Here is a 23,839-nt window from a genome sequence, read left to right as displayed (position 1 = left end):
AGAACTAATGTCTCCACCATCTAGTAGACCATGCATAAAAACAATTCATCATGACATTTTCCTTTCAAAAAGAGTCATATTAATCAGCATTGTGTTTTAGAGATGTTTGACTCTCTTCTACCTTCAGCTTGTGCTCCTTCCTGTTAATGATGACAGCCGTGATTTGCTGATCCATGAAGATGAGGATGGTGCACAGCAGTGCAGGGATGAAGGTGATGAGGATTGTCCACCACGGGTTTGGTCCCAGAGGGCTGATGATCCAGCCGCGGTCATCTCTGGTAGGCTGTAGAGGGGCAGGAGATCAGACATCATGCTGATGTGTGTGTGTGTGTTTTACTATTAAAAGCTAGACATATTGATTCAGAACTAAATACAGCAATGCTTTGTAAAGTATCATATACGATTAGTGACGTCTAACGTGAAGCTACATAAGACGCAGCTCAGTATCTTCACAAAGCACTGCTAGTCATGTTCTTAACTGTAGCACTCACTTTAAATTCATTGGGGACCTGCAGTTTAGGAGAGGGTACCCCCAGAGCAAAGTCGATCCCCACCATGGTGACAATCGTGATGAAGACTGCAAAGTCACTGATGATTGACCTAACCTGTAGTAGAGTCACACAGGTGAGGATACAAGCCACATAAATATCCTCACACTGCACTATGACCTACACATACACTTGCCTTAGTGGGGAAGTAGCGGCTAGTTTTGAACTCCTTGAGGAAGAAAGACATGGCGACAGTGGAGAAGAACAGGACAACGGACCAGAAGAGAACATCGGGGATGTAGGGGCCATGATGACCACATGCACTGCCCTGGAACTCGCCCCTGAGCTCCACACAGCTCTGAAGAACAGAACAACAGCAAGCATCCACAACACACTGCTGTAAAACTCGCTCTGTTAAAAGGGTCATTTTATTTTAAATAATTAAGTCATTTATTCTGACCAGTATAGTCTAATCTTCGTTGACAGACTATACTACTTCGTAAAAAAATTATAAATGTTTATTGTGAATACCATTAATTACGAATGAAATAATTTCTTAAACATTATATTTTATACTACTGTGTGATTTACACACTCTGTGTAATGTGCATATGTGAGTGTGTGTGTGTGTGTTTGTGTGCATATGTACTTGTATGCATGTGTGTTTGCGCATATGTACTGGTATGCATGTGTGCATGTGTGTGCGTTTGTGTGCATATGTACTTGAATGCATATGTGTGTGTGTGTGTGTGTGCGTGTGTGTATCTGTGTGCATACGCACTGGTATGCATGTGTGTGTGTGTGTGTCTGTGCATGTATAACCACAAAACCTGAGGTCTTATGTGTGTGTGTGTGTGTATTACCACAAAACCTGAGGTCTTTTGTGTGTGTTTGTGTGCATATGTATGCATGTGTGTGTGTGTGTTTGTATAACCACAAAACCTGTATTATTACTGTATTGCTCTAAAGTTGAAAACACCAGTGGTGCCTTCCAACAGCAGAGGTCAGTGTGCCAAAGTACTATTTATTACACACTGTTCTATTTTGCTTGATCTTTGCCTCTAGTTGTCTCCTGTAAGCGAATTCGATTAGCTGAAACAGGAGGTGGAAGCAATCACAGCAGAAGAGCTTTTAGATCTTTGGTTCTGTTTAATCAACACCTCAATATTATCTGCTTTTACCACAAGCACTCGGAAATTCTCTGAATAAAAGCACATATTTAACAAACATATTATTCTCCCAGAAAGGGTGAAAACACCAGAATAATACATCACACCAGCCATGAGAGTGTGAAACGCAGCACTTATGTGTTATATCTTTATGATTAAGGCAGAGAACATGTTATGAATGAGTCGCTGTGCCATATCCTCACCTTGACATCCAGACCTAACCAGTCAATCTCAGAGCTGGTGATGTTTTTCTCCTGCCAATACTGCAGGGTGCTGTTGCTTGGGTCTTTTGGCTCTGTGCACACACAGCTGAAAGGAATCACGGTAATTTAGACACAAGTAATTTAGAGGAGATTAGTGGTGCTAGTAAAGCAAGGACGATAAAATAGAGTAGTTCTCCTCGTGTGTGTGTACTTACGAGTACTGGGTGAGCTTGTTGAGATCATTGTGCATGTTGAAGGGATATGTTTCTCCCAGATGCACTAGTTTCTCCAGAGCTTCGTAGATGAAAATGATGCAGATCAGTGAAGCGAAGGCTTCCTCGGTGAAGCGGGTGATGTAGCACACCAGAGAACTGGCATCTGTGGCCACCAGGAGCAAGCAGAAGAAAGCCGTCCACAGCCCAATACACACACGCAAGGAGAGGTAGGACAGCCCATATTCCCTTAAAACCACAAACATCACTAAGCTTTAGAAATATTGCACCTGCAGATATCATAAGACTTCAAAAAATATTGGAACATGTGATTGGCAGGTGTTTCTTGTTGTCCAAGTGCCTCTGTTTATTTGACTGCTAAACAATTAGTAGGTCTGAATGTCCACTTTTGGTCTGAGCTCTGGGTTTCACCTGTGAAGACTGGATAAACCAACATGAACACAAGAGAGCTGTATAGGGAAGAAAATTATGCGATTTGAAGCTGTGTGAAGAAGGACAATTAATCAGAACAATGGAGAAGCATTGCCAGTACAACTCTTTTAAAAAGAAAGAAACCATTGGTGTAACCATTGGTCAGCCAAGGAAAACAGCATCAGTTAATACAGAAACATTGTGAGGACTGTAAAGAAAAAAACAAACAAACAAAAAAAACAGTTCATGACCTCAACAACAACCTCCAAAGGGCGGGGATGAAAGTCTCACAATCCACCTTGCAAGAAAGACGTTTGACAGCAGAAGTATAGAAGCCATACCACAAGATGCAAGCCACTCATCAGTAGTAAGAATAAAAAAAACAGACTCTGGAAGCTCTGGAACCAAGATGAACCTCTACCAAAGTGAGGGGAAGAGCAAAGTGTGGAGAAAGAAAGGATCCAAACAATATCAGCTCATCCTGTGTCATGGCTTTATGGAGGATGTTACTCATGATGGTAGCAATTCAGTATTCTACAGAAACATCCTGACTGCCAGTTTATAGAGATATGCATCCAATCTGATTGGAAGCATGTATCATGCAGTGTTATGATCCAAAACACTCTGCCAACACAACAAAGGGGAAAAAGTGATTTTAACCTAACTGAGCATCCTTAATCCAAGAGGAGACTGAAGAAACCCTCTGAAACAAACAGGAACTAAAGGAAGCTGCAGAACAAGCCTGGAAAACCTTCATAAAAGAAGAATGCAACAGTTTTGGTGACATGCTGCACGGTGGGTTGCTGGCTTGATATGCAACTAAATGTTAAGTGTTATTCACTTTAAGACCTGTTTCAATAATTCTGCTCACAAAAAATAATAATAATGGAAAATAATCAAATGGTAACACTGGAACTACATGACATTGCTCTTGGCATACCATCCAATTATAGCTACTATGGTTTAAGAACCAAAACGTTTTCTATACTACTAGTGCTATGTTCAAATGAATCCTACTTTCCTCAGCATGACAATATGAGCAATAATAAATAATCCATGCAAAGATTTATTTAGGACTAGCAGGGTGTATAAATTTTAATTGTTGAAGTTTTATGTCTCACATACTAGTCTGCGATTTACTAGATCCTGACTTAACATCAAGTTAAAGACAAATTATGGAATATATATATATATATATATTTATATATATATATATATATATATATATATATATATATATATATATATATATATAATATATATATGGAATATACACCGATCAGGCTTAACATTATGACCACTTGCCTAATATTGTGTTAGTCACCCTTTTGTTGCCAAAACAGCCCTGACCCGTCATGCACTGTGTATTTTGACACCTTTCTATCAGAACCTGCATTAACTTTTTCAGCAATTTGAGCAACAGTAGCTCGTCTGTTGGATCGGATCACATGGGCCAGCCTTCACTCCCCATGTGCATCAATGTGTCTTGGCCGCCCATGAACCTGTCGCCGGTTCACCACTGTTCCTTCCTTGGACTACTTTTGATAGATACTGACCACTGCAGACCGGGAACACCCCACAAGGGCTGCAGTTTTAGAGATGCTCTGATCCAGTCGTCTAGCCATCAGAATTTGGCTCTTGTCAAACTCACTCAAATCCTTACGCTTGTCCATTTCTCCTGCTTCTAACACATCAACTTTGAGGACAAAATGTTCACTTGCTGCCTAATATATTCCACCCACTAACAGGTGCCATGATGAGGAGATCATCAGTGTTATTCACGTCACCTGGCAGTGGTCATAATGTTATGGCTGATCAGTGTAAATAGTTAAATTTGAAAAATTATTTTTCGGTTACAAGAATGTGACCTTTTTATATAACCAAAAATTTCTGGATCTTAAAACTAAGTATTAAACAATAGCATTACTCACTTGCAGAATTTGTAGAGGATCTTCTCAAACACCAAGACAGGACCAGTGCTGCCCAGGATAGTGAGAGGCTGCCCAGCAAACAGAGAGTACGCTATCCCAGTCATAGAGGCACCGAACAGAGACTCTATAGCACTCTGAAAGACACAAACCAGACATTAACATTAATTACAGTTTGTCTTAGCATATGCATGGGTGCTAATAAAGCATATGAAGATTGTGTTCTTACTATTCGACCCTCTGTGGCCTCCCCCAGTAGGCCTCCGAAAGTGATGACAGGAGACATGCAAGCGCAGTAGAGGAACAAGAAGGAGGCCAGACACTGCAGGCTGATGGCGTCGGTGTAGTCAGACAGGTAGTGACGAATTTTGCGTTTTATGTCGAGAATAAATCCTCCAAAAAGCCTAAAGAACCACATGCACCCTGTACATCAGTACATTAACTTCTTATACTAGCACTAAATTGATACATGAATCTGCTCTAAATATGTATGTGGGTTTGTATATTTTTAAAGCAAGTTGTATCTCAGGGAAATGCTCAATGTTTGGAATAGATTAAGGAAAAGGCAGCAGCTAAATACCTATCTGGTAGGAATTAAATAGCATTAGTCACAGAACATAAAGAAACTGATTTCTCGGTAACTGACATGGGTCTAGATAATTTACACAGTGCTCACAAATGCTTTTATATTTTATTTGGCAATGATCTGATAATCTATAAAGGTCAGTAGTAACAAAAGATTCATTAATTTATGTCTAATAACTAATATTCTAATAAAAGTTCGGTGACTTCTTTGTTCAGTCCACTGATGACCACTCTACAATTTTGTTGTATTAAAGCCATTTTGTTACAACTTTACTTAGGTACTCTTATTGTCTCGTTGTCCTGCTGGAAGATTAGTGCTTCAGCATCTCTAGATAATCCTCCTTCCTGAAGTGCACCAGTCTCTTTTCTAGCAAAAAACCCTCACATCTGGTGCTTCCACCACCATGCTTCACAAATGGTGTTCTCTGGATTACTTTATGCATATTGCTGATCATTTCGGGTGAAATGAGAGAATTCTCGTCTGGCTGGTAATCACTTTAAAACCCATCCACCCCACATACACACGCACACACACTCACTTTCCTGTGCGCTGTAATTCAGGTCCTCCATGGCCTCCATGCTCCTCGCTCTCTCCCAGATCAGTCACTCCATTAGGTAGAGAAGGAATTTTCCTTTTCTCCTGAATAAGAGTAATAGAAAGATTAATAATAAGAGTAATAATACTTAGAGATTTGCAAAGTTATTAGTTTTAGTTGTAGGACAAAATCTAGAAATTACAGAAAGAAAGAACTGAGAGCATGAAGCCTTTATTATCAACACACATACATTATAGCACAGTGGAATTCTTTTCTTCACATATCCCAGCTGAGGAAGTTGGGGTCAGAGCACAGGGGCATCTATGATACAGAGCCCCTGGAGCAGAGAGGGTTAAGGGCCTTACTCAATTGCCCAACAGTAGAGCTTGGTGGTACTGGGGCTTGAACCCTGATCCTCCGATCAACAACCCAGAGCCTTCACCACTTGAGCTTGAGCAATAATCTTAATTATAACTAATAACTTAAGCTTTAAGTTGTTCTATCTTGAATTTATTCTCTACTGGTAAGACAGGATCCTGACTCTTGTGTACTATCTATACTATTGTATACTTATCTACATGACTCGGTTAGATATATTTTCTGCCCAACAGATTTTTTTTAAGCTGATTCTATTTTATTTTATTTTTAATTTTTAATTCTGATTCTTTTGTCTGTGACCCACTGAACCCGTATCAGGATGCATTCATTGATTCAGTGACTTCAAACCAAATGCCATAAATGTAAATCTCAAGGTAATAACAACATTTATTTTTGTCATTATTTCTAAAGGTTATTAACTTTATTTCTGACTCTTCAACATCACCTTGCAGGTGCATTGCTAACATACAGCTGTCACCAAACTGACACGCACACATAAACACACGCAAGCATTCAATATAAAGCTATGATTACAGCACCACGCAAATAAACATGATAATATGCTGTTAATGCAGGGATAGTTTAATGCTGTTTTGCACATCTATTATTATTGCTGCTATTACAAGTGTACATATGTTTACAAAGCACTCTTACTGTTTATAAAGCTCTTATTTACACAATTCTAAATTCAGTCTGCACTCTGGTCGGTGGTATTTTATGTATCTGTCCTGTAGCGTATTGTATTGTTTGTTTGCACTGTCTATATTGCTCTGTTTGCACTAGGTTGCCCACAATGCACTTTTTGTGGCTAGGACAACTTACTCTTTAGTCCTTAGCTCTGTGTTGTTTTATGTAGCACCAGGGTCCTGGAGAATCGCTGTACTGCATCAGCTATATATGGTTGAAATGACAATAAAAGCTTCTTGACTTGACTCATCATTTTGCGAAGTCCACGACTTGTGGATTACTTTTAATTAAGACGTCACTGAGATGTACTCGTGACTGAATGCTGCAACCAGTTACAATAAGATGGTAAATATGGTCTAGTGCTGTTCAAAGAAAACATAAATGCGGATGGCTATTTATTTATTCAATCTTTGTCTTTTAGATATTAAATGAAACAGATTATACAGGTTTAGACAGATAATAACATTTCGTATATTATTCCATAATTATTTATATATTTATATAAATATATCCCCAAATCCCTTCCTTGGACATCCTTTTGATGGCAGACATCAAGTAAATTAAATTTTATTTCACATATTCCCATTATTTCCCATTATTCCCATGTAATAAAAACCTGAAATCTGTGTAACATAAATATGATTTTTGCAACCAATTTACAAACACTTCATGTTTAATACAAAAACTGAGGCCAGGCAAATAGAATTCTCATGTTGTAACAATTAAGTTTTAAAGGTGAAAATGGTTCAGTTTGCCCCAAAAGAGCTACAATTTCTATACTGTAGCATGGTGTACTAAGAAGACCACATGTGTGTGAATGCTTTAGGTGTTACCTGAGAGGGCACGTTCTTGGGAGGCTCTATTCTGATAGTGGGGTCCCACTCTCCTGGTGGTAGCACTGTCACCTGGTCCAGAAACTCATCAATTCCAGCAACCAAATCACTGCGGTCCTTTGCCTTATATGCCACATCATGGAACACCTTGGAAGGATGTGGAACAGACAATTAGCACAAAGACAAATGAAAGAGATGTGTTGTGGAATGGCACTGACCTCGTCTGTCATTAGTGTGGCAATGGAGCGTCCGATCTCGTGGTACTGAGGCCCTTTTCCCATCGGTCCCAGCAGTATAAACAGAAATCTGAAGACAAATATGAGGTAGAAATAACAAGGAGGGACAAAACGTACAGCAGATCACATCAACAATCCCCAAATATTTGAAGTAAGAATTCAAAAGAATCAAGACATGGACATGGAAAATATAATGTATTCTTCATGAGAAAAGAGTAGAGGTGTCCAATCTTATCCACAGGTTTTCATTCCAATCAAGGAGGAGCCACACCTATGTCCACATCTTGGCTTTCATTAGACTCAGGTGTGGCTCCTGTTTGGTTGGAATAAAAACCTGCACCAACCCTTTCTGAATAAGATTGGACACCCCTGGTATAGAGTATGACTTTTCTCCAGATTTGAGCTATTCACCTCGTGGTGATTGGTACTTCAGCCAGGCCATTAAGCAGCACGGCTGGAGAAAGCCGCACAAACGCCACCACTGGCTTCTCCAGGAACTCCAGTTCTCCAACCAAGATGTTTGATGCCTCTGCTCCTGGTGGGATCTTCTTCATAAAATGGAGATCTATCTGCAAAGTTCAAACAAGGTGCAGTTACATATATTGCTCACAGTGTTGCTGTTTTTAATTAGAATAGTGTTTCCACACAGTACAGGGTTCCTCATGAGGATCAGTGTGAATGTAGGAAGGGGTTTTACCTTACTGAAGTCCACTGCACTGTTCTCTCGACTGCCATCCCCTCGGCCTTCTGTGCAACATGGCTGTGACTGAGGGGACACCATCTGACCTGAGAACAGCAAAGAATACATCTCATTAACAAATGTTCCTAAAAAATCACAACAAATTCCTGGTGCGCCATATTAAGGTTCAAGAATCAAAATTGAGACGTCTGAGAGTCTTCTCAATACTAAATCTGGCCAAGAGCTGAGTGAGAGTACAAATTTCCAAGCACACAAGATTATCATGTTCATTGACTTTTTCAAGCAAACTTTGCTGGTCAAAAGTATTGGATCAGTGTTTAGATTTCTTGGTGCATGATCAAATGTGATCTGATTCTAAAGCTTGTAAGCCAAAAAAATCGGGTCTAAAGCTACTTAAGTTATAAGTTATATTAGGTAGTAGTGCTACACATACACAGCTACACAGATGTGAGTCAGACAGGATTCAAATAAAATAAAACTCTTTCTGAATTATTCAACATCAACTCACATCAACAACAAACATTCAGGTTTCAGCACCAGGTACTGGACAGCTCCCTCAATGCTACAGTACAGTACACTGGTCCTGGTTTTCTGAGCTGGTTTTCAGGCAAATTTCTACCCTATCCTATCTTATCCTATCCTATAACACCAGAGAGTCATTAAGGCACCACAGATGATGTATTGACCAGCTCTCTCCATCAGTCTTTGTCCTCAGCAGCTCTCACTGTTTTGCTGAGTTTTAAATAAGTCCACTCCTGGATGTTATCCTCCTATCTTTTCTTTTGTCTCCCTTGTTTTCTGCCTCCTTACACAATGCCTTGCAGGATGATGATAGTTGTGAGCAGGTCATAATGAGGACCAATGGCTTGGGAAATCATCTGCATGACTTGTGCTGGGTGTAAGAGATGCCCAAGAGTCTTCTGTAGCATCTCATTTCCATTTCATTTCCAAGTGAGTCCAGTAATCTTACTTTCGATCCCAGACTGAAGTTTCTGTCTGTCCATAATGGCTTCAGTTGTGTCAGGGCACAAGTAGTTTGTGCTATTCTGGAAAGGTCTTCCTGCTTGGAGCCTTCATCAGACACAACTGATCCAAGGTATCTGAACAAGGTTCAAATGTTTGTCTGTTGACTTTAATGTCTGAGGTGAATCCAATACTGTTGTTGGTCATCAGCTTTGTTTTTTCCATAAATTAGCAAATTGTGCTTGAGCTGGTATCACTAACCAGGGTTTATAGGTTTCAGCATTGGAAAAAAGACATTTTCTATTCTTTTCTATTTCACCTATATTTTTAGTTAACATACATTTTACTCTCTAGAAGCCCCCTTTCCCTCTTTCAATCTTTAAGATATATATAACAACCGAAATGGTTCTGTACATCATAGACACAGTGTCTGCACTGTACAACATTTCATCCAGATTGTTTTCTATAAATAAGGTTGGCAGCCAGTACTTAACTAGCCCAATCTGCCAAGCTGGACATGAACTGTTCTGTCCTCTCCTCCTCTACTCAAAGTGTTCATAGAGTGAGGATGGGGCTGAAGTATCTTGCCAATTAGTGATTGTTGCAGTTCAGATTTTGGCCACTAGGTGCAATAATAACTCTACTGAAGAAGAAGGCATAGCAATTTTTTTTTTCTTCACATATCCTAGTTTGGAATCAGTGTGCAGGGTCCGTGCTCCTGGAGCAGAGAGGGTTCAGGGCCTTGCTCAAGGGCCCAACAGTGGCAGCTTGGCCGTGCTTGGGCTTGAGGGTGTGGTGGGGATCAGAGCACATCTGTCAAATGACAAGAATTTTTTGTTGGTGATTCAAAAGAGATAATTAGTATCTCTATGGAATTTAAATGCATGGTGAATCAGACTGATACAAACAGTGGGATTCTACTCCATTTCACAAGAACAATACAAGACTCTGCGCACACAAAACTTTATGATGGAACTGAAACCAGGCTTCTTCATTTGCTAAATGTTTTAAACCTGGGATGTGTTAAGTGTTATGATCCTAGCTGAAACTATAAATAGCTATAAACAATAGAGAAAATAGGTTATATAGATGAATAATCCAAAGACAAGATGATGGGAGACATCTGAATATTTTCCAGTGTGCCCTGATGCAACACCAATATATAATGTTTAATCTCTTGTTATCACTTCAATTATATCAGCTATAAGCAGTCATTCACCACCAGACTTCACCAATTCTTCAACAGAATTCATTCTGCTGGGGATGGATCCCTGTGGACAGCCCGTGACCCAGGGGGACTGAACCACTTAGAGAATATTGCGCCGTCTTTGAACTGCTGTTGCGCCTGTCAGCTTTGTGCTCGGGTCTTCATCAGTGAACATCTGAAGACTCAGCAGGAAGGAATTAGTGCTGAGTCCATAATGAACTCAGAAATTATGCTGAACTGTTAGTTCCCCAGGAGCTCTTGGTTGCACTTTCACTTGACTATAAACAGTTGTATTTACACTTACATTATTTACTGTCCAGTGTCACCCAAATGAGGATGAGGTTCCCTTCTGAGCCTGGTTCCTCTCAAGGTTTCTTCCTCATATTATCTCAGGGATTTTTTCCTCACCACCATCACCTCAGGCTTGCTCAATAAGGATAAATATTCATTTAATTTTAAACTTTATCATTTTTACAAATCCTTTGTTAGATTGCTGATAATTTACCAATAAAACATATCAGTTCTTGTACCAGACTCACTGATCATATGATCACATACTCTCTTTTCTATGGCACAATAGCACCTTCTGGACTCGGCTTGTTCTTCTTCAGGTCATGCATGTTGAGTTGAGTTAATATGATGTCTCTTACCGTTCTTATCCATAGAGTGCGGCTCGGACTGCTTCTTTCCGATGTCAGCAAACGAGCGGACGATGGGGATGCGGTTGGCCAGTTTCTTCTGGTTTTGGTGGTGGTGCTGTTTGAGAAGAGCGTTGCGGATTTTCCTGCGGACCTCCTCTCCGATAGTGACCGAAGACTCGTGCTGGTCGAGAACCATGTCTACCCGTTCAGAGGAGACAAAAGCGAGCTGAATAACACAGTAATATCTTTAGGTTTTTGTTTCTCCCATTGGAAGAAGTCTTGCTGTAATGTTTTACCCCACCTGCTATCTCCTCCAGCGAGTTAGCTCTCATGTCCAGCATGACGATGCCGTTGAGAATGCAGCTGCGCAGCTCAAACAGGCTGTGCAGGGACAGTGTGGCTACATAGGGTTTACTCCATCTCTCTCCTCCGTCCTCTACATCCTCCTCAAATTTCAGCCATCTACATACACCAACATAACACAACAAGAAATTTATAGAGGCAGTGGATGAAGGTGCAGACTTTTATTGTGGAAGGTGTTTAAAGAACAAAATGGCAAATATGAACCAAAACAAGACGAGACACGACATCAACAAAAAAGTGACAATGAGGTATACAAAAAATAGGAGTGTACACCAGGACAGGTGTGGGTGCTAGCAAGATCGTGTGATGTGCATGGGGATTATGGGTAATGTAGTTAAGCACTAATTCGGCATAACCATGACACAGTATAAGATGCCCCGATTTTAAAAATATATATATTAAATATACACAAATTGCCTTGATGTATAAGTTGCTCTGATAGATCATATTTTTATTTCTAGGAGATCTTCAGAACAGTCTTTTGTAGCAGGATGTTAGTCATTACAGCTGGCATTTTGTTTACAAGCATGATCATTATTGAAGCTTTAAATCTCACTGCATGTACTGGTTGGTTTTAAGGTTTTAATGTTTCACCTTATCCAGGGGTTGATTGCGTTCAAATCTCAACGAGGGCCGGGGAAGGGGCGGACGACTTGGCTGACTTTGACCTGTCAATCAGTGTGTCAGTCATGGGTATCTGTGAGCTTGTGTATGAGGAAGAGGGCAGATGGTGCTTTCCTCTGAATGAGATTTTGACCTTCACCTGCAAGGCAGTTGTGTGATCGTGTTATAAGGGAGCGCTGAATAGGCAGGCGGAATTGGCAGGCGACCAAATCGGGGAGAAAACAGGGTTATACATCTTTGCTCGTTAGGCTTTGGCGCCTGCTAGAGGTGCATCATACAGTCCATCATAACTCTTGGAAGATCATAGCAACTCTACACAATGCAAAAGAAAGTAATGTGACACACAGTAAGCGAATGTAACACAGTGAGCGCACAGGGAACATCAGGCCGCTGTGCTCTTATCAAGGAGGATGCACTCGGACACACAGGAACCAGCATGCTGCACTGATCAATTGCCCAGAGCAAATCAATACCCACACTGTTCATTTTCCATAGGAAATAGGGAGGGGCGGGAATGCACCGTGTGCTCATTACACAAATCAATTTGCAATATGATTCGTTTTAGATTACACAAATTACACTAAGAGGAAAAAAAAAGACATACTGAATTCCATCTTCCGTCAGGATTTTCTCCGTTCTCAGGTGACGATTAACCCCAGCCCTAATGCGTACGTCTGTCATTCATATTATTAAGCCATTAATATAAATTATTTGCTTCGGTACTGATAAACTATCATAGGAAAGCATTCCCAATCATCTGGCCAGTTCTATGAGTGAAAAATATTACAAACAACCAGCTAAATTTATACAAAGTGTGTAAATGACAGGCAGTGAAAATAAAGCAGAACAGATGGTGAGATTTAACAGCTGATATATAAAACGTGTTCAGTAGAAACGCAGTGTGAGTGCGTCAGACTGAATATCTGATCTAACAGACTTTGTGCTATACATAATTCCACGAGACATTTATTTATGACTTTTTCCACAAAAATCACCCAAAGTGATACAATGAAGAAGTGTGTGTGTGTGTGTGTGTCAATGCACGTATGTCTGTGTGTGTATATGTATGAGTGTGTATGTGGATGCTTAAAATCACACAAAGTGTTACAATGAGGCAAAGTGTGTGTGTGTACATGTATGCATATGTATTTGCATACTTCAAATCACAAAGTGTTACAATGAGACAAAGTGTGTGTGTGTGTTTGTACAAGTATGCGTGTGTATGTGCACGGCTCAAATCACTCAGTGATACAACGAAACAAAAAGTGTGTGTGTGTGTCAATGTATGTGTGCATGCTTGTAAGCGTATGTGTGTGTGCGTGCATGTTTACAAGTGTGTGTGTGTGTGTGTGTGTGTATGCTTGCAAGCCTATGTGTGTGTGTCAGTGTCTGCGTGTGTGTGTGTGTGTGCATGTATGCGTGTGTACGTGCATGCTTGTGCACATTTGTCTGTGTGTGTGTGCAAGCAAGCTTGCAAGCGTGTATGCATGTGTGTGTGGGTGTGTGTGTACTTGTTGATGTACCTTGCAGTCTCTTTCCACTCAGCATCCTCTCCCTCTCTCAGACAAATCTCATCCAGCTCAGTGAAGAGCGCATGAGGAATGTGCTCCTCATCCTCATCTTCCATCCCCAACAAAAACTGCACCCTCTGAGACGGAGTGTCTGCTGTGAGAGAAAGAAAGAGACAGAGTGGGAGGGAGAGAGACACAGAGAGAGAGAGAGAACGAGAGAGAGAGGAAATAAAAGAGATATAAAGAGCCATTATAACAAGGCTTTAGTTTAGTGCAGCACACACGCTCACACACTTACTGTACGAGGGAGATTCCTGGCCGTCCTCGGCTCCTGAGTCTCTCTCTCTTGACCTCTTCCTGTGACGGTGTCCATGGTGACGGTGCCGCCTGTGTGACCTCCGACCGAGTGGGACATGCACCCCAATGTACAGGGTACGGTGGCCTACAACAAACACACACACACACACACAATATCAAAGAACATAAAGATCAATGTAAGCTCATGACAAATGATATCTAATGATGTCTAAAAAAGCTGAAAAATTATGATTGACTGACTAAAAAAAAACTCTAAGATACAGCAGAAAGGAAAACTACACACATACACACACACACAAAATGGAGGTGGTTTAAATTTAAGAAATAACTCATTTCTACCTTCTAGCTCCTCTTTCTCAAAGTTGGTATTAAGCATGGAACGAGTCCCGCCTCTGTCCAACACTGCCTCCTCATCATTTCTCTGTGCACAAACACACACACAAACACACACACCCACACACACAGATTAGTGAATTTACTTATAGATGTATATACTCTAATCAGGCATAACATTATAACCGCCTGCCTAATATTGTGTTGGTCCCCCTTTTGCTGCCAAAACAGCCCTGACCCGTCATGCACTGTGTATTTTGACACCATTCTATCAGAACCAGCATTAACTTCTTTGAGCAACAGTAGCTCGTCTGTTGCCCATTTTTCCTGCTTCTAACACATCAACTTTGAGGACAAAATGTTCACTTGCTGTCTAATATATCCCACCCACTAACAGGTGACATGATGAGGAGATCATCAGGGTTATTCACTTCACCTGTAACTGCTCATAATGTTCTGCCTGATCGGTGTATTCACACAAATGCTGTATAAAACAAGCACACATCAACATAAAATGTTTACATTATTATTTACCTCTAAAATACCTTTTTTGTACATCCAGACATGTTAATATGTACGTTCGTTTGCATGAGATCAAACCACCACAAAATGCTACGTTCACACCTACGGAGATTTTATCACTGTAAAGTCACCAGGAGGCGTTGCCATGGTAATAACTTATAACAGTGGGTTATGCAGCTAACTAGTGCTGAAGTGAAAGATTCTGGAGGAAGATCTGGTGTATTTATGTGCTTCATATCATGTAATGAAGGAGAAGCAGTGTGTGAGCTTTACCATGGATCACATTAACACTACTGTCTTCAATCCCACTGATAGTCGCTGCCCCTTTCTTCAACCTTTCTCACGTCGCTGGACACGCCCACATCTAGTCGCCAAGGCTCACAGAGGCTCATGTCGCCTCATAGAAAATCATTGACCGCTGTGTCGCTGTATGTGTGAACCACGTCCTCACAAATGCCCAGGCTACATTTCCAGTCATTAGAGATTCCTGGACTGATCTGCTATAATAGCAGAGAAATCCTTTTCAGGCTCCTTTACTGCATTAAAGAAGAAGCTCTTGGAACAAATACAGTCTGCTAATTCTCACTGTATAAAAGCTCTAAACTTAAAATTTTTGGACTGAAGTTCTGTGGAATAGTTTTGGTAATTACGACTACACATGTAGGAGTGTTGTAGGCTGTCAGTAAAGCTTTCTCACAGTAAAAACTACCCATGAGTCATAAGATATGGGAGGATAGAGGCTCAGTGATTGATTCTGACATGCTGGTACACATCAAGCCAAACATTTGAAACGTTTTTCTTTCCCTGTTTGGTACTGAGAGCTTTTTAATAGGGTCAGAAACTGGACACTGAGATGTTTTAAAATCCACACATGAACATGGCTTAACCTTCTGGCAGAGGCAACCCTTTTATTTGGGATTTTATTTTATTAGCCCAGAATCAAAACATCTTCACAATCTTACTACACTAATACGTGCAAAACTGTCCGAGAGCATCGTTACACACTACTCTACACCCCGGGGTATCATCATTCTAAACGCTGCTTTTAATCCTGGGTAGAGGAACATTTCACACTTGTCATTTAGAAGGAGGGTTTGTACCCGGGGTTATGAAATCTTTCTCTGCACCTAAATTGTGGTGCTAAACGTGAACAGTGTGAAACCATGTAGTGGTTTCACACTGGATGCTTAGCAACCGACACCCTATTAGATCCTGAACGTGCATCATATCACGTCTTTTGTACACTCTCAGAAACCCTGTGTTGTATAAACAGTACTTAAAAAGTTTCTTTTTGTCTTTCTTGCCTTTGTGCATCTCAGGAGGCTTAAAACAGCCAAGGAGAATTTATGTGGCGACATTTATTCCTCACTGATGTGAAAGCGTGAGACAAGCCGTTATTTAAAGGGACCGTGTGCTGTATTTATGCAGTTGTGGCTGTCAGGGCAAATAAGACAGGGTTTAGGATTAGATTATGAATAGCTAGGGTTTAAAAAGTCCCAAAGGAAACTACAGTATATCTATAATTTTAGATTTGGTCATACCCAAAATTAGATACTGGAAGCAATTTTAAACATTTTTTTTTTGTATTTTTTGTATTTATATATCTAGGGATTTGAGAGATAATGCAATTTTATTTTTTTATATATGATCTTTACTGTTTAGTGGAGAAAGTGACACACTGTGCACAATGTATAGTCATTCACTCAGTTTATTTTGCCCCTTTTTCATAAAGGGTTTCCTTAATTCTGGAATTATCTATTTATAAAAAATATCCAATAAATAAATAAATTATTGAAGCTAGCTGCCTTTTTTATATGTGTAGTCCATTTTAGAAAAAATAAAAATATAGATCAATGTCAAATATTTGACTTTGGAAAGTTTACGTTTCTAACTTAGGCTCAAACAAAAAAAAAAATAAAAAGAAATTATATGGACTTCCATTTATCCAACCAATCAGAACAAAAAGAATTCTTTATTAGTCAAGAATATAGCTTGTCATTTAGAAAGCTGTTTTTAGTATGTGTTTACAGAGAAGTCAATACAGTTAATACAGTTTACTTTTTTGAAACGAAAAGAGTTGATATCCTCCGTCAAAATGCCGCCCTCCTCCTACTCCTCCCCCTCCTGTATGCTAGAGCTGATAGGAGTTCATGGTCTCTTTTAGCCTCTTTAGTCTCGAGCAGTATGCCGAGTGCAGCAGCAGAGGGATCGGCTCTCCCCTTAGACGAGAAACGTCCCAAAATTAGCTTCAACCTCCACGAGGTTTGACCTTACTGGGCGGTTACCATGACAACGAGTGCAGTCCGTGGCAAGTTGTCCCTAGAGTGCAGTTTTCACCTCTATCACAACTTTAGCATAAGGATTTGTACAGAAAGTAAAAAAAGTAAGAAGTATATGAAAAATTATGGATCTTTTTGAAGAAGAAGAACTATAAGAAGAAGACTTCACAGTGAAGCTTTTCTTTTAAAGAAAAAGAAACCTATTTACCTTTACCACACCAAAGCTGGTTATTTTACTGTAGCATCAAGTCCTGAAGTGTTTTATTCTTTTTATATCACAGCAATTTGCCAGAGATTCCAATGTGTAATGGATAAATACTTGCACTTCTCATGTTAATAAGACGAAAAGCACACCTTGTCATGATGCATCGGAAAAAAACTACAAGTCTGAATAGTTACAGTGCTGATAACCCAAGACCTCTTTCCATAAATGTTCCGTAAATCATTTTCTTAAAGTAAAGCTTCACCATATAAACGACTATTATTGCTGCCATGTGTTTTTTTTTAATCCTTTAAAATCAGCCTTAGTTTATATTACTACTGAAAATTTTTTTAAGTCGAACAAACACATTAACAGAAAACCGTAAATTATAGTGATATAAATATCTTTTTAAAAAAATAATAATTAAAGTTTGCACTTTAGTCAGAGAAAATGAATCAGTTTTATTTCTGACAATATAAAAATAAAGGATTCATTTCAATTATACTATAAATGTAATGAAAAGATACTCCTTAAGAAAAATCCATGCATTTCGTCTTTTCCAGTAAACACCAACGCTCAGCGCTCCACACTGCTTCCTCTAGTAGTAGGCTATAATCTGAATCTCTTAATCCAGAGCAGGATTACAGCCCTGTGACATGGACAACTATTTCCATGGAGGATTTTCTACCTGACTTTGTGATGGAGTGGAGAGTGAATTGGAATGACCAAAAAAAACCCCACAATATGACGCCGGTTTTAGGGTGCTGCGGAGGAGAAAAAAAAGAAATGTGGTCGGTCGGATTAAGTAAAAAAAAATAAAAATTCCGTACAGTTTAGATAGAAATAATATTATGTTTCTTAACAAAACGTGATCTCATTGCTTATATGAAACTTAATTTAAAGTAGTTTTGCTTAACGGCTAGATTGAGTGATGTAGAGTGAGCGTGATCAATTTATGCAGCATTAAACCAGTTTGAAACCAGTTACAGTGGGAAATCTTACGAGGATTTTGAGGCTGATGGGAAACACAGTATAGCTATAGTATTATATTTATGTAATTATCTAATACATGGTAGAATAGGCCCTGTGATGGACTGGAGACCTGTCCGGGGTGTACCCCTGCCTTTCGCCCAATGTGTGCTGGGATAGGCTCCAGCAGATCCCCGTGACCCTAATTAGGAATAAAACGGGTATAGAAAACAGATGGATGGATGGTAGATGATGCAAAATGGTATGGATGGATGGATGGTAGATGATGGTAAACACCAGTGCTGTGGGTTTGATTCTCATTTCCAGGGATTGATTTTATACAGGGATTTGCAAATACACGCACGTCATATTGGATTAATTGTGTTAATTGTGTGGCCAGTGTACGCATGTAAGCCTTTTCTTCAGCACCAGAAGATTAACAGATTTGTGTGATCTGTGTGAAGGTTGGTAAAACAGACAGAAGGCTGAAACACCACCATCATGTTCTTTCACACTGCATTTGTTTGTTTGTTTTTCAAGCAACACTGTAGGAAGAAGGTCAATGATCAGCTCGCATTAAGACCAGAAATATCCACTGGATCTTTTTCTTGTGGTGGTTCCAGATTTTTTTTTTTTTTAATCCTTCTCCAATCCATCTACGGACCAATTTGCAAACGATCCAAAAATAGACCGTCGCTCTAACGCTCGATGGCTTGACGTGTAATACAATTAAATCAAGGAATATGTCTGAGGGCATAGTGTTGATAACGTGATTCACACGTGTCTGTTCTGTCTGAGGTGCCTGATGCTTGAGCTGTCATGTCTGTGACACAGCCATAAATGAGAACCCGGTATCTCCATGGAAACATACTCGCCAAAAAACCCCTGGGAAATTGTTTCCAGTCTGTCAGTGACATCATCAGCCTGAGACCTCAGCTCTCGGCAGAGGAGATTTGAAGGGCATGCTCTGTGCTGCATGATGTTTTCATACATATACAGCATGGAAAGAAAAAAGATCTACTTATTCGGAGGCTGATGTTTAAGGATGCAGACACCTGTTTGTCACTAAACAGCGAGCAGACACACACACACACACACAAACATGAACACATGCTTAATAAAAGCTTATGACACACCCTGTGGGTTTGATGATTCTATTAGTAAGAAGCTTCCTGTGAAACAGTGTAACATTAGACCTGAAAGCACCCTTGCCACCTATATCTCCCACACACCCTTTCTTCCATTTCTTCACACCTTTCTACCACTCCTCTTCCTCTCCATCATCCAGAATCCTCTTTCTATCATCCCCCATCCCCCCACTCATCTTTGTCCTTTCTTGCCCGCACCCATTTGTCCTACCCAGCATGCGCTGCGCAACATCATGTGACCAGGACCCCAAAGCATTGCATTTTGATGAAGGAAGGGCTCCCAAGGCTCAGAAACTCATCAGTGTGCAGAAACACACACACAGATACAGACACACAGCTGTAAACATTTGCTACCCTTGGAGCCTTGTATATTCAGGGTCGTTGCTGTATGAAGGATATGTCAGTTGGACAGTAGTGTGGATGCAGGGTTATTAAATGTCATGTGAAAAAGCAGGAAGTCACTGCTTAAAAGTGCTTTCACATTGTTTTATTCATACTATCTTTATCTTTTCATCTAAATGGGTGGCACTGAAGATGCAGGATGTTCGGAAGATGCAGTACAGCTAAATATTCTCATGAAATATGCATGCACACCACACTACACTCCACTCCACCATATCATACAGCCTCACCTGTTCCTGAAGCTATTTTTACCCAAAAGCTTTGTATAGAAGCCATCTCTTTCTCCATCTCTCGCATGCATACCCTATAACACCAACTCCAGCAGCAGGACACAGTGACCTGAGTTATAACTTCCTGTTCATGCAATTATCCAATCATGTAGCAGAGGCACAATGCATAAAGACGTGCAGATACAAGGCAAGAGCTTCAGGTAATGTTCACATCAATCAGCTCTGACTGTGGCATGCTTGCCGGTGCCAGATGGGCAGCTTTGAGTATTTCAGTAACTGCTGATCTCCTGGGATTTTCACACACAAGAGAATAGAGCAAAAAACAAAAACATCCTGTAAGCAAAGGCTCTGCAATCTAGTTGATTTGAAAGATCAGAGGAGACATGGTGTGGCTGGTCTGAACTGACAGGAACTCAAACAATCACTCTTGACAAACATGGAGAGCAGAAAAGCATGCACAAAACATCAAACCTTGATGTGGATGAGCCACAGAAGCAGAAGACCACATCAGGTTCGACTCCTGTCAGCCATGAAAAGGAATCTGACGCTACAATGAGCACCGGCCATCCCAAACTGAACAGATGAAGACGTTTAGAACTTGTGACAAAGAGACAGGATAGAAAGAAGTTGACGTTTAAGGGTCCCAACAGCAAGGGCTTGAACGTGTAGGGATTTGAACTCATGACCATTCTGATTATTAGCCCAATGTTTCAATCCGTGAGCCACAACTGAGCCCTGGCCATATGAAAAGAATATGAACGTTCAGAATTCACGTGGCTTTTTCCTAACCTACATGCGCATACCACTGTCCGTTATCAATGTCCATGGGGCAACAATGAAGGACAGCAGCAGCACTGAAGGATGGAGAAACTGGTAATGTAGTTCGATATTTGGATGAAGCAAAACCTAAAGCAATTAGCGTTGTGAATGACCGAGAAATCAATGTGTACATGCAGAACGCTTCAAAAGACAGATCTGCTCACGTTAAAGACGGATGTTAATATTACTATTAACGTGACCCGTCGACCCGAAGCTTCTGTGTAGTGTGAACGTGGTCCTAGTGTTCGTCTGCGCATGCTTAGACATTTCTATATGTATCTAAAGTGACTTAAATACAATATAGAAACTTGCAATTGTAACACTTATAATACGATCTAACGTTTCTAATACATTAAGCTTGCGTACTTCGTTACGTAAGTATTAACATAACTTGTATATATGTAAACACACTAACGTATGTCATAATTAAGATGTAATTTTGTCAACGGCATCTTCGCACTCACCCGGGAGTCTTAATGAGAATTTAAATTCGACTTAATTTATAGCTGCTAAATGACTTTTTTTGCTTTCCCTTTTAATTATTCCCATCGCAAGCTTTTAATGCGCGTAGGCGTTTTGGGTTGAACAGACAGCGCGGCTTAACGACCGCAGGTCAGCACTCATTACAGAGGTTTGGTGTGAACAGCAATCAGCAAAACACTGCGGATCAGCATCTCTCGCAACACTACAGAGTTACACAACACTACAGATCATTACAGCACACCTCGGCTAGGAGGTCTGCCAGTAGTGGCAGAGAAACTTGGGTACACTTGCGAATAATCGTATTTTTCCGTGTAAGAGTAACATGGATGTGTATTGTCTGCGAAAGTAATGTTTTAACGCTGGAAGCAATACACAAGTTTGTATAGTTTGTACTATGTTGTTCAAGTCCAATATGTTGTCGCACATCCCGTCAGACTCAAAGGTCATTATATCATTACCAAAAGTTTGCTCACCAAAATGCCCTGGAAACAGAAATGTTGCATTAAACAAAATGAAAAACTGTTATATCAACAATTTCTATAAAAATAAATGATTATATTACCTCTAAGTAATATACTAAAAAATATACCAATCAGGCTAATATTGTGTTGGTCCCTCTTTTGCTGCCAAAACAGCCCTGACCTGTCATGTACTGTGTATTCTGACACCTATCAGAACCAGCCATGCAACAGTAGCTCGTCTGTTGGATCGGACACACAAGCCAGCCTTCACTCCCCATGTACATCGGTGAGCCTTGGCCACCCATGACCGTCGTCGGTTCACCACTGTTCTTTCCTTGGACCACTTTTGATAGATACTGACCACTGCAGACCGGGAACACCCCACAAGAGCTGCAGTTTTGGAGATGCTCTGATCCAGTTGTCTAGCCATCACAATTTGGCCATTGTCAAACTCACTCAAATCCTTACACTTGCCCATTTGTGAATTTCTCTTTGGGATGAATAAAGTATCTATCAATCTATCTAGCTTCTAACACATCAACTTTGAGGACAAAATGTTCACTTCCTGCCTACGATATCCCACCCACTAACAGGGGCCATGATGAGGAGATCATCAGTGTTATTCACTTCACCTGTCACTGCTCATAATGTTATGCCTGATCAGTGTTTATCATAATATAATATAATATAATATAATATAATATAATATAATATAATATAATATAATATAATATAATATAATATAATTTTAAAAAATGTCTCTTAACTGTAAAGGTTCAGTTCAAGGTTATAAGATTAAATCAGTTTGTAATTGTATTTGTATTTTTTAATGTTAAAACACCATGCTGTATCTCAGAAAAGATTCACAATATCAATATTATATCATTATTTTTCTGATATTCAACATCATAGTTGTTGTGTATGATGTTTTGTCCACATTGTACAGGCTGATTCTGAAATTCTAGAAGACAAATTCTAGAAAGCATGTAGGTCTGTGTCTAGATCTGGATTTCTGGATTCCTAATGTGTGTGTATGATATAAATCATAAATGATATGATTTATAGCGAGACACAACAATCAGCTCTGTAACAAAGCCTAGCTTTAGTCTCTCTCTCTCTCTCTCTTTCTGTCTCATATACGTGCACCCTGACTCCCTACTAATCTTCTCTGGGAAGCAAAACACGGACTGTTCTACAGTTTTCTAGGACACACGCGCTTTGTGACCCAGTTCTGTGCGCTGCAGTATTCGGAGCAAATTTATTGCGCGGACGACTGATATGTACAAAAAACTCATTTCCATAAATGAGTGACAGCATCACAATGAGGCCAAATTACAATACCAGAATCCAGAAGAAACCAGGAGGGTGATGGAATTAACCAGGGACAGAATGCAACACTGTCCATATTTGAATGTTTTTTCCCCTACATACATCTGTTCCATATGTGTGTGTGTGTGTGTGTGAATGACAGCGTGTGAATGTGTGAGTGTGTTGTGCTTCTGGACTGTGTGATTGTGCAGGAGCCTCAGCCAAAAGAAGCAAAAGGAGGAGATTATCAGAAATGGAGGGGGTAGGATCCGAGCCATGTGATTGGCTGAAAGCCTTGGGTCTGATCCCTACAGATGGTCCTGGTTGCCATGGCGATGACGAGCTCAGCATCAGTATCCTTTCACGGAGCCGACGGTGGAGCGTTCTTGCCACACACACGCATGACGTGGCGATGTGTCTAGCTTACACGCACAGACTGTGCCATATCAGCACAATCCGCGACACTTAATCATACATCAACGCTGCCGTCACATTAATGCCTGAATAGAAACTTGTGTCTCGAGCAGCAACAGCATGGCATCAGTGTATGAATCAGTAGCAAGCAGTTTATAAGCTCCGGTCTCTATCTGTCCTTTCATTCATGCACATGTGCATCCTTCAGTCTGTGAATAGTTTTTTGGTTCGCTCTGAAGATCAATGGAGTGGGAT

General features: G+C 40.2%; 1 protein-coding gene across 5 annotated transcripts in view; it reads right to left on the bottom strand.

Moving 5' to 3' along the window:
* Positions 1-23,839, bottom strand: part of slc4a10a (solute carrier family 4 member 10a) — a 38,212-nt gene that overhangs the window by 5,979 nt on the left and 8,394 nt on the right. For 4 of the 5 annotated variants that reach the window (XM_058400965.1, XM_058400960.1, XM_058400963.1 and 1 more), the window contains 17 exons: positions 14,354-14,435; positions 13,995-14,138; positions 13,709-13,850; positions 11,500-11,660; positions 11,208-11,396; positions 8,385-8,473; positions 8,099-8,256; positions 7,670-7,757; positions 7,452-7,598; positions 5,557-5,657; positions 4,662-4,836; positions 4,436-4,569; positions 2,076-2,321; positions 1,861-1,966; positions 685-846; positions 492-605; positions 122-283 (listed from right to left, as the gene is read on the bottom strand). In XM_058400965.1, coding sequence (XP_058256948.1) covers positions 122-283; positions 492-605; positions 685-846; positions 1,861-1,966; positions 2,076-2,321; positions 4,436-4,569; positions 4,662-4,836; positions 5,557-5,657; positions 7,452-7,598; positions 7,670-7,757; positions 8,099-8,256; positions 8,385-8,473; positions 11,208-11,396; positions 11,500-11,660; positions 13,709-13,850; positions 13,995-14,138; positions 14,354-14,435 — 2,400 coding nt within the window. The remainder of the gene's footprint in view (positions 1-121; positions 284-491; positions 606-684; positions 847-1,860; positions 1,967-2,075; positions 2,322-4,435; positions 4,570-4,661; positions 4,837-5,556; positions 5,658-7,451; positions 7,599-7,669; positions 7,758-8,098; positions 8,257-8,384; positions 8,474-11,207; positions 11,397-11,499; positions 11,661-13,708; positions 13,851-13,994; positions 14,139-14,353; positions 14,436-23,839) is intronic. The other variant, XM_058400961.1, reaches the window with a different exon arrangement.

This window comes from Hemibagrus wyckioides, linkage group LG10 (genome assembly GCF_019097595.1).
Source record: "Hemibagrus wyckioides isolate EC202008001 linkage group LG10, SWU_Hwy_1.0, whole genome shotgun sequence".
Classification (NCBI taxonomy): Eukaryota; Metazoa; Chordata; class Actinopteri; order Siluriformes; family Bagridae; genus Hemibagrus; species Hemibagrus wyckioides.
This window is presented reverse-complemented; position numbering and strand designations above follow the sequence as displayed.